Source organism: Kogia breviceps, chromosome 14 (assembly GCF_026419965.1).
Source record: "Kogia breviceps isolate mKogBre1 chromosome 14, mKogBre1 haplotype 1, whole genome shotgun sequence".
NCBI lineage: Eukaryota > Metazoa > Chordata > Mammalia > Artiodactyla > Physeteridae > Kogia > Kogia breviceps.
Window position 1 is genome coordinate 29,319,899 of NC_081323.1, and position 13,750 is coordinate 29,333,648.

The following is a 13,750-nucleotide window of genomic DNA, read 5'->3' on the forward strand; positions in this document are numbered from 1 at the left end:
AAGATAAGGATTCAAGTGCAGATAGTTTGGGAGGAGGGTTTTTTTTAAGGACCAAACTTTAATATTTCAAGGACATCCCAAATGCATTACTGGTGGGCATCACAGAAGCTTCCATTCACACCAGCACGGCGAGAATCAAGAACTCTGAAAATTAGAGCAGTTACCTCTTTGGATACATAAAAACAGCATATTAAAGCATGTCACAGAGTACAAATAAGGAGGCATTCAGCAGAGCAGAAACAAGCAGCGGGCTAATTGTCCTAGCAAGAGGGCAGGGAAGGTCCTGAAGCTCACAGGCCCAGAAAGAGTCAAAAAGAAGTGCAGGCATGGCTTTGGGCTGATTCTTATTACAACTAGTCAGAGGAAACCGAGATTCAGATCTCCTGTGGCTGCAGTTGGATCTCACAGCAAAGAGAACTTTTGGTTACTTGTCACAAGGAGGCCAAGCAAGGAGAGAGGGGTGAGGTTTAGGCAGCGATGCTCACCCCCGCCAACATCTCCGCGTGAGCTCCGAGCCCGTCCTCTGGCCAGAGGACGTGAAGTGAGAAAGGAAAGGGGAAGGGGTGTGTCGTCAAGCCAGCTCCCACCCTAGGGCGACTAGAACCTGATCTCACGGGGACCCTGGGAGACAGCGCAGGACAGCGCCTGGGAGCTGCCCCACCTGGGCGGTCCGGGAGCCGGGTCCGGGGAGACATCGCCGTTGCACCAGGCGTCACATGCCTTCAGAATCTCACCTGCCCGCGGCTGCCCGCTTAGGCCGCGTCGCCTTGCTGGTCCAGGTTTGCGGTGTGGCCGGAAGTGACAGTGTGCAAATGTCAGGTGTGAAACACCACGAGGATGGAGGGTGCCATACAGGAATGTTCTCCTTCTCCACTCGTGGGGAAGCTCCCTTCTGGAGGGGGCGGGGCCGGTCTGCACACACATCACTGCTGAGGTTGGAACATCAGGCTGGAAACAGATTGAAAAGAGGCCGTGAATACTCACCCAGGGAACATGAACCTTAGGTTCCTAAAAACGGGCTGCAGCACAGCAACAGGAAGCAGGATGCTGGAAAGGGCCGTTCCCTTGAGGTGGACCCGCGGGGTGAAGGGTAGCAGACACACAGTGGGATGCCCAAAACGTTGAGGATGCCTCGGCCCAGGGCCTGAGTGGATGTGCGGAGTGGGGAGGAAGATGACCGAGGTTTGGACAAGAGACCCCACAGGACTGGGGGTGATTGATGGGAACAGTGAAGCGGGAATTCAAGCCTGGTGTTGTCGTTAAGAGAGGGGAGTGCGGACTTCAGGGGAAAGGAATGCTGAATGGAAAGTCAGCGTTTCAGAGACAGAAACCAAAAAGGAGTGCTTCTTTTTGTAATTTTTTATAGGCAGATCTTTCTGAGTTCAGAAAAGGAGGTGGAGGAGGAGTAAGAGGACCTGACAAACACTTTGGGCTTTGGTTTTGCTTTGTTTATTTTTTCTCCTAAATTGGAAGCACACAAAACAAAGAGCTGTGATCCAGAAATCACGCGTGAGCCTGCCAGCTGAATGACTGACTTCTGTCCACTCTCTTTGTACACCTCAGTGAAATCATAGAGGGATAGAAAATAATCAAAAATAGGGAGCAGGAAGGAAAAGGAAGCCCTCGAGCGCTGAGAACACGGTCCCTGGAGAAGCCTCGGTTAAAATAGGAGCTTCCGGGCTTCCCTGGTGGCGCAGTGGTTAGGAATCCGCCTGCCAGTGCAGGGGACACGGGTTCGTGCCCCGGTCCGGGAAGATCCCACATGCCGTGGAGCAACTAGGCCCGTGAGCCACAACTACTGAGCCTGTGCGTCTGGAGCCTGTGCTGCGCAACGGGAGAGGCCGCGACGGTGAGGGGCCTGTGTACCGCGATGAAAAGTGGCCCCCGCTTGCCGCAACTGGAGAAAGCCCTCGCACAGAAACAAAGACCCAACACACCCAAAAATAAATATTTAATTAATTAATTAATTAATTTTTAAGAAATAGCTTCCGGCTGTAGGGGAGCCTCGTGTTTGTAGATGGAGAAGCCTGTGATGCCATAGCAGGCAGGTGAGATGAGGCTGTATGGGTAAAATCCCTCTGTAGATCAAAATACCACACACCAATTGGGTCACTGTCCTGACAGCGTTGGGACGATAGTTCTGTTATAGCCAGACACCCCCCCGTACCGATTTGGGTTGGGCCAAAGGGGACTGTGGGAAGGATGGTTTGGCCCTGCATCGAAGCAGACATAAACCGTCTTCCCGGCTCTGACGAAAACACTTTCGGCCTTTTGGAGAAAAGCAGAAGGATAAGGCCTTCAGGAAGATAAAAGCATTCACCTCTAATCTTCCCCTTTGTCGGGGACCTGTTACAGCCACCCAAAGAGAAGGAGGCCTCTCTTTGGGTGGCTGTAACAGCCAGGATAAGCAGTTCGTGGTGGATTCTCAGGCATGTTATCCAGTGTTCTGTTATCTACAGTAACTCGAGGTCAATAGAAGCTGATTATAGAGGGTCATAGAATATCCCCAACCCCTAAGCAAGTGTGCGTATAGGGCCTTGATCTCAGACACAGAGCAGAGGTATTTGTCAGTGCGTACTGGGAGTGTTTGGACCTTGACGGTGAGGATCCTGGGAGGGGAAGGGCAGCTGGTTTAGGATGAAGACAGGATTGGGGGAGAAGCCCAGGGTGGTAGACCCATAGTGAAGGGGCTACAGTGTTTCAGAATAGCTGGGGAAGGAGAGAAAGGTGAGTTGAAAAATGGAGCTCAGGGACACTGCAATTCACAAACCTGCAGGGTTATAAATGACAACTATCGTCCAAAAATACATTGAGGTAAGGCAACGAAGAGGATTTGAACGCAAGGCAGAATTGCAGGAAACAGATTTCAAGAGGTAGATTGGAGTCGCCTTGAAAGCACATGAAAAGCGGCAGAACGTCGACCATGATGCAGTTGGCCAAAAAGGGCGTGTGCGTTTTTTCCTGAATATATTCAGGAAAAAACGCACACGCCCTTTTTGGCCAACCAAGCAAGCGGGCAATGCAAATCAGCACTACAAATAAGTCTCACTTCCCACCAGTCAAAAGGGCCATCCGAAAAAAGTGTAAAAACCAGAAATGCAGGACAGGCCATGGAGAACAGGGAGCCTTGTTACGCTGATGGGCGGGATGTAAATTGCCGACAGCCACTCTGGAGAAGCGTATGGTGTTTCCTAAAACATCTAAAAAACAGAGCTACAGAGCATAGGACACTTCCACTCATGGGCGTACATCTTGGAAAGACTAAACATCAACAAGACACAGGCACCCCAAGGTTTAGGGCTGCACTGTTTACAAGAACCTCGACTTCGGTGCACCTTAAATATCCCAGAAAAGAGAAAAATGGATAAAGAAGTTGTGGTACTTATGTACAATGGAATATCACTCAGCCATGAAATCAACGTCATGAGGCTAGTAGCAGCATAATGAGTGGATTTAGATACGATGATCCTAAGTGAAATAAGTCACACAGAAAAAGAAACTTACATAAGATATCACTTATAGAGGGAATGTAAACATCGCTACACATGAACTGAAGTACAAAACAGAACAGAGTCACACATTTAGAAAACACACTTATGCCTGCTTCAGGGGAAAGGTGAGGTGGGGTGATTCATAACGCAAGAGTTTGAAATTACCACAGATACCTCTCCATCAACCAAATATGTAATAGACAAGACCTACTCCTTGCTCAATGAACTGGACTCAACACCCCCTATTCACCGCAGAAGAATATATCTGACTAGTAAGAATCTTAAAACCTATGTATTGATTTCTCTCTGTAAGTGAATCAAGTGTGTGTAAAGCGGCATAAACACAGCAGTGAAAATCAGCTAAACCCCATTATAAAAATAAATTTCAAACACAAAACACAAAGACAGTGAAAGAGAGAGAAATTCTTACAAAATTCGTTCAGGGGCTGTGATGCAACCTGGACTGACCACATCTGCACCCACAGCTGCATGAGACATAAGGCTGGATGCTCTTGGGGCTGAGAGGATTGGTGAGGTTGGGTGAGCAAATGCAGACCCTTTAAAGTAATACTGCGTGCTACCCATTCCATGGCTCCCAACTCTCCAGGTTCAAGGGAATCTTCCTACAGCTAAAAGATGCATGCGAAACCCAGAGGATGGTACACCGTGTGATCAGGAAAGGTTTCTACAACGCACCTCATTTTTCATCTCCTGGTGCTCGGGTTCGCCATTCCAGCCGCTTTACTGACAATCTCCCCACTTGGAGAATCAGCACCTTTAACCTCCTGTTTCGCACATGTATAACATACAGTGGGTCTGTATGTTATAGAAAGAGGAGAGGCTTCCAGATCACAGACTCCACGGGAAAAATCCAGTCACAGGGAGAACACATGGGCTTCGTAAGCCAATGTTCTTGTGTTTCAAGGAGGTATAAAGAACGTTTCTTCCAGCATGTTGTGTGCGTCGACAGCATGGAATGCATGTTCCTGGCATTTGAGCTTGCCTTTTCGTTCCTGAAGCTGTGTTCTTCCTATCGTCTTCTGCTTGGATGAAACCATTCCTTTAAAACCCTCCCTTGCAGCCTCAATGACGTGTGTGTAAAATCTCATGCACTTACTTTTCCAACATTTATTGAGCACATACGTGCCTGGCACTGTGTAAGGTACTGGAGAGACACTCTGAATAAGGCATGTGAATCCCCAGTCTCTGTGGGCTAAACGAAGCTCTTCTCTTCTTCAACCTTTAAAACATGGCACCTTCTAAATCTAAAATAACAGACTGAGTATATGGCTTCCTTCATTGTTCCTGATGGTACCATTTAATGTGCTGAAGGTGATAGCCAGAAATATTCCATGTCTTACTAGGGACAAATAATGTGGTTTCATGGAGAAAGCACTGGTTTCAGTCTGGAGATCCCGTTTCTTACTTTTGCTCTCTTGTATGACTTCTGTGTATGAAGAATCAAATAAAAGCAACCCCTTCAGAGACCTTGTGGTGGGGAATGGGTGAAGTGGGAGCTAGAGCCAGTTCTCTGCTCACTGGAGCTGATTGTTAAATTTTTGTGAATTCTACAAGCCCACTGCTGTCACGTTGGTGGCTTGAAATTGACCCCGATGGGAGTATTTACCCGACAAAGTAGGCAAATGCTAAAACTTGGGGCTTTTATTCTCTAGGAAGCCAGTTGTTAAACATTTTCCAGCATATCACTGATTAAAGGGGAGGATAAATATTCTAATGATGAAGTGGAAAGTTTGGAAAGATGTCAGCATGTGCAGGATCAAAATGAGGGAGGAAGAAGCAAATTAGTCCATGAAATTCCGGGCTCTCTCCACCCTAGTTTATTACATAGTGATGACGTCTTTATTTTTTTCCTTCATAGAGGTGGTTGTCATGACATTTTAACCTGGAACTGTTTTACTTCATTTTATTTCATTTCAGTAAGAATGCTGAACATGAGATATGCTCTGTTAAAGAGGACATTTTTCTGTAGCCGTTTGGACTTGGTGTATGTTCTTTACTCTTTTGTAAGCTAATGACATAGGTTGTTACTAAACAAACCAAAAAATATTAAAAGAATAAAGGGTATGGAGTTTGGAATTATAATAACCCATTGCTGGGGTATTCCTTTTTTATATTAATTTTTTTGGAGTATGGTTGCTTTACAATGTTGTGTTAGCCTCCACTGCACAAGGAAATGAATCATCCATACACATACAGAAATCCCCTCCCTTTTGGACTTCCCTCCCATTTAGGTTACCACAGTGCATTAGGTAGAGTTCCCTGTGCTATACAGTATGTTCCCATCAGTTGTCTATTTTATACATAGTATCAATAATGTATATGTGTCAATCCCAGTTCCCCAATTCCTCCCTCCCCCCCCTTCCCCCCTTGGTATCCACACATTTGTTCTCTAAGTCTGTGTCTCTGTTTCTGCTTTGCAAATAAGATCATCTATACCATTTTTCTAGATTCCACATAGATGCATTATTATATATTTGCTTTCTGTTTCAGACTTACTTCACTCTGTATGACACTCTCTAGGTCCGTGCACGTCTCTGCAAATGACCCAATTTCCTTCGCTGGGGTATTGCTTGAGTACTCTCAGAGGCCCTGAGGAGAATCAGTTTCACTTTGCTCACTGATTTTCTAAGAAATACAAAATAACCAGTAATGTAGCCAATTCATAATGAAATAGATAAAGCTGCACTGAACATAGTTTGTGATAGATCCAAACCTGATGTTACATTTGTTTGTAATTTTTGAAAGTGAAAAACTCTTGGTCTGAGAAGTATTTTATGCTGGTAGACGAAAACCTGACAAGAAGTAAAACTGCACAGGCATGTTTGTTATTGACTAAGATTTTACAGAAGCATCAAATAATCTTGCAAAATATATATTCAAAATTTAGCACAGCAAAATTGGGACAACTTCATAGCAATAATGAGAATAACCACAGCCACCTTACAGGGTAGGAACTTTAATCAGTAGAATTTCATGAAGACAAAATTCTGTTCAATCAATCACCGCTCTGATATAAAGTTTACAAGGAACAGAATTCCCTAAAAACTAGTTTCCATAAATTTAAAATTAAATGGGTATCCATATGGAAAAATAAGGATTTTAAAAACCCTGCTTTGCACCATACACAAAAATTAATTTGAGATGGATCATAGATCTATGCATTAAAGCTAAAAGTATAGGGGCTTCCCTGGTGGCACAGTGGTTAAGAATCCGCCTGCCAATGCAGGGGACACAGGTTCAAGCCCTGGTCCGGGAAGATCCCACATGCCACAGAGCAACTAAGCCCATGTGCCACAACCACTGAGCCTGCACTCTAGAGCCCACGAGCCACGACTACTGAGCCCGTGTGCCACAACTACTGAAGCCCGCGCACCTAGAGCCCATGCTCCCAACAAGAGAAGCCACCGCAATGAGAAGCCAGAGCACCGCAATGAAGAGTAGCCCCCGCTTACCCTGCAACTAGAGAAAGCCCACGTGCATCAACGAAGACCCAACACAGACAAAAATAAAATAAAATAATTTTTAAAAAAGAAGCTAAAACTATAAAGCTTTTGGAATAAAACTCAGAATATTCAATAGCTTTAATTTCTTATGTTAGAAAAGAAGGTACAAAATTAAAATAGGACAGAAGAAAGTTTTAAACAGTTGTCTGCGCTGTATAAGAAACTGATTAAGGAATTAAGATGGCTTAATGGAGTTTGCTCCAGAAAATATTTTCTCCATGAAAACGATCGATATTGGTATAATTCCAATGAAAATATTTGTGCTTATTAAGCGCTGAGTTAAAACTTCCTTGAAGACACAGAGACCAGATTAAAATAAGGTAAAAACATCTTTACAACAGTCCACAACTCTTATCAGAAAAGCCAACACAATTCCATTTCTTTTAAGTCAGAAACTTAAATTTTTTTTTTCTCTGACCTCACTGCGCAGCTTGCCAGATCTTAGTTCCCTGACCAGGGATGGAGCCCATGCCCCCTGCAGTGGAAGCACGGAGTCCTAACCACTGAACTTCCAGGGAAGTCCCAGAAACTTAATTTTTTTTTTAAAGAGAAGAGGTATGGGCTTCCCTGGTGGCGCAGTGGTTGAGAGTCCACCTGCCGATGCAGGGGACGCGGGTTCGTGCCCCAGTCCAGGAGGATCCCTCATGCCGTGGAGTGGCTGGGCCCATGAGCCATGGCTGCTGGGCCTGCGCATCCGGAGCCTGTGCTCCACAACGGGAGAGGCCACAACAGTGAGAGGCCCGCGTACCGCAAAACAACAACAATAACAACAACAACAAAAAAAAAAAAACAAAAAAAAAACAAAGAAGAGGTACACCCAGGCAGCAGAGTCCACACGCCTTTGGGATCGTGATAGAAGAGGGGGAAATGTGCCTTTTGCTTGTCCTCCTCACCCACCAACTGAAGCATCTTCCCTCGGATGGTCCAAAGGCCTCCCTGTCTCGTGTTCACTTAGGAAACCCCCACCAACGGCGACATCTGCAAGTTCTGTTCTGGTTTAATGGAGCTTTTCCTTTATCAGTGTGTGCTTTATTCCAAGATCTTTGCTTTCTTAATTGAAGCAGAGTTGATTTACAATGTTGTGTTAGTTTTAGGTGTACAGCAAAGTGATTCAGTTATGTTCTTCTTCAGATTCTTTTCCATTTTAGGTTATTACAAGATGCTGAATATAGTTCCCTGTCCTATACAGCCGGTCCTTGTTGGTTATCTATTTTATATATAGTAGCGTATATCTGTTAATCCACAGATAATTTGTGGGTTAATTTATCCCTCCACCCCTCCTTTGGTAACCAGAAGTTTGTTTTCTATGTCTGTGAGTCTATTTGTTTTGTAAACAAGTTCATTGTGTCATATTTTAGATTCCATATATAACTGATATCATATGGTGTTTGTCTTTCTCTTTCTGAGTTACTTCACTTAGTATGCTAATCTCTAGGTCCATCCATGTTGCTGCCAATGGCATCATTTTATTCTTTTTCATGGCCGAGTAGTATTCCATTGTGTGTGTGTGTGTTTGCACGTGCACACACACACACACACACACACACACACACACACCACATCTTCTTTATCCATTCATCTGTCAATGGAAATTTAGGTTGCTTCCATGTCTTGGCTATTGTAAATAGTGCTTATGAACATAGGGGTGCATGTGTCTTTTCGAATTGGAATTTTCGTCTTTTCTGGATATGTGCCCAGGCATGGGATTGCTGAATCATATGGTAACTGTATTTTTAGTTTTTTAAGGAACTTCCATACCATTCTCCACAGTGGCTGCACCAATTTACATTCCTACCAACAGTGTAGGAGGGTTCCCCCAAGATCTTTGAATTAAACATTTGATAAGATGATGATCAACAGCTTGAAGTTCTACTTGCTTTGGAGAACTCATGGTCATCTTTCTGAAGCTCTTCTGGTCAAAGCATATTTGATGGAAGGGAATATACATCTATCCACCTGCTCAAGAAGAGGGGATCCTTATTGTCAGGATACAAGATCCCCTCGACCCTGGCACTGCCAGGCCTGGTGGGAAGTACAAAGCCATCAGCCTGAGGCTGAGATTCAAGACTCTCCCCACCCCCCATCCCCCCACCCCCGTGGTCCAAAGGCTTCCCATATCTGCTCACTCAGGGTATCTGCTTCTCATCAATTAAGCTGGCATGTGGCTCACAATCCAACTTTCATGGGTAAGCACGTACCCTGTGACTCTCAGCTCAGAAAGTTCTCCCTCATCTGAGAACAGCCAGTGAATTACTAGCCTGGGTCATATGACATCACTGGGTCATCCAGTCAGCTGAGAGAACCGAATGGGCAGAATCACTGCCCTCTGCACATCAGGCCGGAGCTGGGCACGGCAGGTGCTTTACGAGGGGTGTGATAGGTCAGGCAGGGTGTCTGGGAACAGAGAGCAAACCTGTAGGTACTGCTGAACTGGAGCGGCTCACGTCCCAGCCGGAGAGAACCCTCCGATCCAGCCAGCCATAGCCATGCTGGGACGACAGCTCACTGTGACAAGGAAGCTAGACACCCACATTTTAGGCAAAATGTCCTGATTTTTTTGAGCCACCAGGTGTAGCAGACACTGTCAAGACCTTCCCGTATCCCTTGGGTGTTTGGCATTTCCACGCATGGTGGCCTGATTTCCAAAGCCAGCTTTGCCCAAGGGCTCTCTTCGGCCCCAAGAGCCCACTTTGCCGGCACCAGGGGTATGTTGGAGGTACTGGTGACCCAAGGTCCCCTGGGGGGAGTCAGAAAAATGCTCCTCAGTTGGGACTACCTGAGCCATGGTCTACACTGGCTCTCAGAGTTCCCAACCCAGCCACCCATGCTGATTGCTTGCTTGGTAATGCCCTGTGTACTGCTGCCCTTCCTCCCACGTGTCACATCCCCTCTGCCCGACCAGTGTGTCCTGAAGTCACCTCTCAAAAATGACTGGGACATGAATTTTTGACTCGGGGTCTCTGGAGACTGTGTATTCAAATTGTTAAAAAGTGTGTCACTTCGTCTATTGTATCTGCAGTGTAGATTCCATCCAAGAGCCACCAGGTTATAAACCTCCAGTTAAAATTAACCACCCATGTAGACCCTTTTACCATCGTGGCCAGAGAGCTTTGCAATGCAAAGCTCTAGGTGCTCACACGTTGACAGTAAACCTGCAGGAGCCCTGGGGGGTGTGGCTTCCCTCCGTGGTGTCCTTCGGGTTCAGGGCCGGCCGATGTGGCTTATGGGGCTGGGGCTTCTTCACTGTACGTGTGGTCTCTGCGCATGAGTGCCGGGTGTGACCCCTGACTATGTGGTGCTTTTCAAGTGAGGAGGTTAAAAGACACATACTTCTGAGAATGACCTTGGGGGGTCACCCGCCTCCCTTCTCAGCCCTGTTCCAGGCGGGCAGAGTGCAGCAGCCCCGAGGCCTGAGAAGCTGTCACCCTGCAGGGAGAAGGAGGAGGAGGCGGGAGGCTAACTCTTGGATGGCCGGAGGGGTAAAATGAGGGCATCGGGTGGGAGGTAGGAGAGGCAGTTTCCCATCAAGGGAAGGGGGAACTTCCAACGGCAGAGCTGCCCACGTATGTCCAGGGCACGTTCATTGCCTTTGGTGGAGACATCCACACCTGGGCTTCGTGGGCAGCGGCACAGCTTCTGCAGCGTCTCTGTGAGACATCCGTTTTCCAAGGACGAAAAGGATGGACCTCCCCTGGAATTGGTTACAGGCCAATCCTGTGAGTGGCAAAAATGCACCTGTGAGCACCTTCCTAAAAAAGGAAGAAAAATGATTTTATTATCCTTGGTTACTCTTGTGAAAGTCAAGACAAAGAGCATTGTTCCTAATTCTATTTAAAAGCATTTATCGAGGAAGGGGCCTGGGAATATAGTTCTTTGCTTCTGATTTTTTACTTCCCACAAATTAGTTCTCTTTTCAATGAAAAATGTTTATGATCTTAAAAATACTTTAAAAAGTTTAACGATTGAGAGATAATCGGTGCTGGGCAGTGATACAAGATGCTCAAAGAACAAATTTTAAAGTTACATAACTTGAATTGTCAAGGCAGAGGCTGGAATAGAGATTTTCTATTCAACTTGTAAAATCCGTGGTCATGCAAAGATAATTATGGAAATATTCAGAGACCTTGCCTGGATCCAGACACAGAACTGCCCCACTGGCTTTTACCTCTTAGTAAAGACGAAAAGCATTCAAAAGAGGGAGAACCTGCCATCCTTGGAGCCACTCAAGGAACCAGGCAAAAAGGTGACATGCGTGTCTCAGGACTGGCCTCGACCTGACAGGTCCCCAGGGGTGAGTCATTTTCTTGTACTTCAGTCAGTTTGGCTGTAAAATGATTATGAGCTCTTGTTTACCAAGAAGTGAAGTCCGCTTTGCCTCGCTTTATTCAACTGCTAGAAAGAAGAAGGAAGAACGGAGTGATTAGAAAGCTTCTGTGGCCGACTTTCACAGCAGCAGGTGATGAGAACCCCTGTGACTTGAACAAGCCGAGCTCTTTTAAATCAGACTTGGGAGTCGTGGTTGCCAATGTCAGTGTTACTGCTGCTGCTCTGTGGGTTTGCACTTGTGACCTGAGGCGAATGGAATAGGAAGGGTATAGGCTGACTAAGTAAATCCAGGTGGACAGGGGGAGGAGGAGGAGGTCCATCTCAGATGTAGCCTATCTTGCCCAGATTTGGCAAGCTGGAATTTCGAGCAACAGCTGGAATTTTGCCAGTGACTTAGTTCCGTGGCTCAGTGAACTGAAAACCAGGCTCTGGGTGTTCCAGCCCCGTCGGCCAGCCCACAGCCCAGGGCCAGGTGGCGGTGCCCCAGCACTCCCAGCGGAATGGGCTGGAAGGCCAGCCGGGAGCCATCCTGCTCAGCAGCAGTCCATGCAGCCTGGTGCCCAGCCAGCCGACTCAGTGAGTCCTGGATGCGAAATCTCAGGACAGACTTCACCTCAGCACTCGCTCTTGGGGCCACATGGAAGCCACTGCGAGCCTCCCTCCAAAGTGGCCGAGCCGGGTGTTGGGGGAGAGTCAGGAATATTCGCTTCCTGCCTTTGTCCTTTAGCCGGACCACAGCACCAGCTTCGTTTACATTCCTTCAGTGCTGTTATTGAAAGGGCTTGGCAGCTCCAAAGTGCTTGCAGTGTCCTTTAGCCCCATTAGGGCTTTTTTTTTTCTCTCTCTCTCTCTCTTTTTTTTTTGCTAGCTTTCAGCTAGCATCTGGAAAGATCCACTGGATGTGCTAGGCTCCTTTTTTGAGAATCTGCTCCGCCGTTCAGGGAAACCAGGCAAGAAGCAAGCTTCCACCGTATAAGTCTGGAGGAATTTTACAGCCTCTCCAACTACGGTACCTTTTCTGTTTCTTGGTCCAGCCTGTTACTGGGGGTGGTTTTAGGATGAAACTACCAGTGTAAACTAACCCTTTGGGGGGAAGGGTAGGAGCCACAGGTTGAAAGAAATTCTCCTTATAAATTGTATTAAATGTCTGTCTGTGTAGAGTTGGGGTGTCAGAGGCTATGCTTTGGGAAGGACTATTGTTACGACAGGAAAGACCCGAAACCCAGACTTCTTTGGGGCCCTTAAGAGCTTTATTTTTAAGAATTAGAACAATGTGTGATATTCTGTCCACTTGGATTTCATTCTGTGGGAAGGGCCTGCCGTGGCCCTTGGCTGCCTGTCTTTGTCACCTGCTCTCATCTCTATCCTGGAGCAGCCTTCTGAAGAAGCGGGGATGCAACCTGCATCCTCTGGAAGAAATGTGATGGATCTGCCGGTCTCGCACAGAATCCAAACTGGATGTTTCCTTGAGGACCACTTGAGGTGGAAGTGTTCGTGTGCAGTTTTCAGGCAGCTAATTAATGCAGTAGACGCGCGGAATCCAGACTGCTTCGTTGTTATAGGCAAAATTCCCTCCCTGTCCTGGCTCATCAGAAAGGGTTTGTACTCGGAAAGTTTCTGAACAAAACAAAGGGACTTAGGTCTGGATGAGGAATAAACGGCTTGGCTCTCCCCAGGCTGTTCCTTCACTGCTATGCCATGTCAAATTCCTTGCCGAGAAAGCGGCTGGAAGAAAAAGAATCACAGGCATTAGGCTTGGTTTCAAGACGTGTACTTTTTTATTTGTGAGCTTCCGGGTTGAAACAGTGAATCATTTGTTCCCCAAGGTTACAGTGTGGTTGTGGTCCTGATCGTTGTTCCGAAGGCAGCACCGTAGTTTCCTTCCGGAGTCCCTCCAGCCCGTGGACTTCGCTGATAAGTGATGAACTTCAAAGGGCTTGGAGCTGGGGCTGCATTCAGCAGCTGATCCCAAGAATGTGAATCTCAGAGTCAGCAGAATCGCAATAGAAAGCTCACCAGTCATCTCAGGAGGCTTTTGGAAGGTTGACCTTCATCCCAGTGGGATTCCAAGTGAGAAGAATCACAGGGAAGATACCTCTGAACCTTTAAAGGGACCGAACCACGGAGAAATGACTAACCTAGGTGACGGCCCCAGAGGAGGGGTGGGTGTGCGCTGCGTTCTCATTTTCTGAGATGGAATTCCACGGGTCACCACAGCCCACTGCGGATGTGAAGGGAGGGGCCGATCTTGGGGCAGAAGTGTGCCTGTCTCCAAAGATCCTTGCTTCCTAATGTATGCAGTTCTCTGCAAAGTCATTATGCTTTTCCACTTGTTGAAATGCCCTTGAGTGCTGCTGCCTCTCTGTTCCCCAGCTAATAATGAAAGAGCCTCAGCAAGCTGGCAGAGGC

General features: G+C 46.8%; 1 protein-coding gene across 4 annotated transcripts in view; it reads left to right on the top strand.

Annotated features, from left to right (window-relative positions):
* RIN2 (Ras and Rab interactor 2) overlaps positions 1-13,750 on the top strand; it is a 229,177-nt gene that overhangs the window by 109,448 nt on the left and 105,979 nt on the right. Inside the window, exon 1 of one of the 4 annotated variants that reach the window (XM_059038843.2) lies at positions 12,094-12,350. The exons of 1 other annotated variant lie outside the window; for it this stretch is intronic. Coding sequence is in view for 2 of the 3 variants with exons in the window: in XM_067013790.1 (XP_066869891.1) it covers positions 13,471-13,503 (33 nt within the window). In the remaining variant the exon portion in view is untranslated. Of the gene's footprint in view, positions 1-12,093; positions 12,351-13,443; positions 13,504-13,750 lie in introns of those variants that run through there. 2 more of the 4 variants (XM_067013790.1, XM_067013787.1) reach the window with 2 other exon arrangements.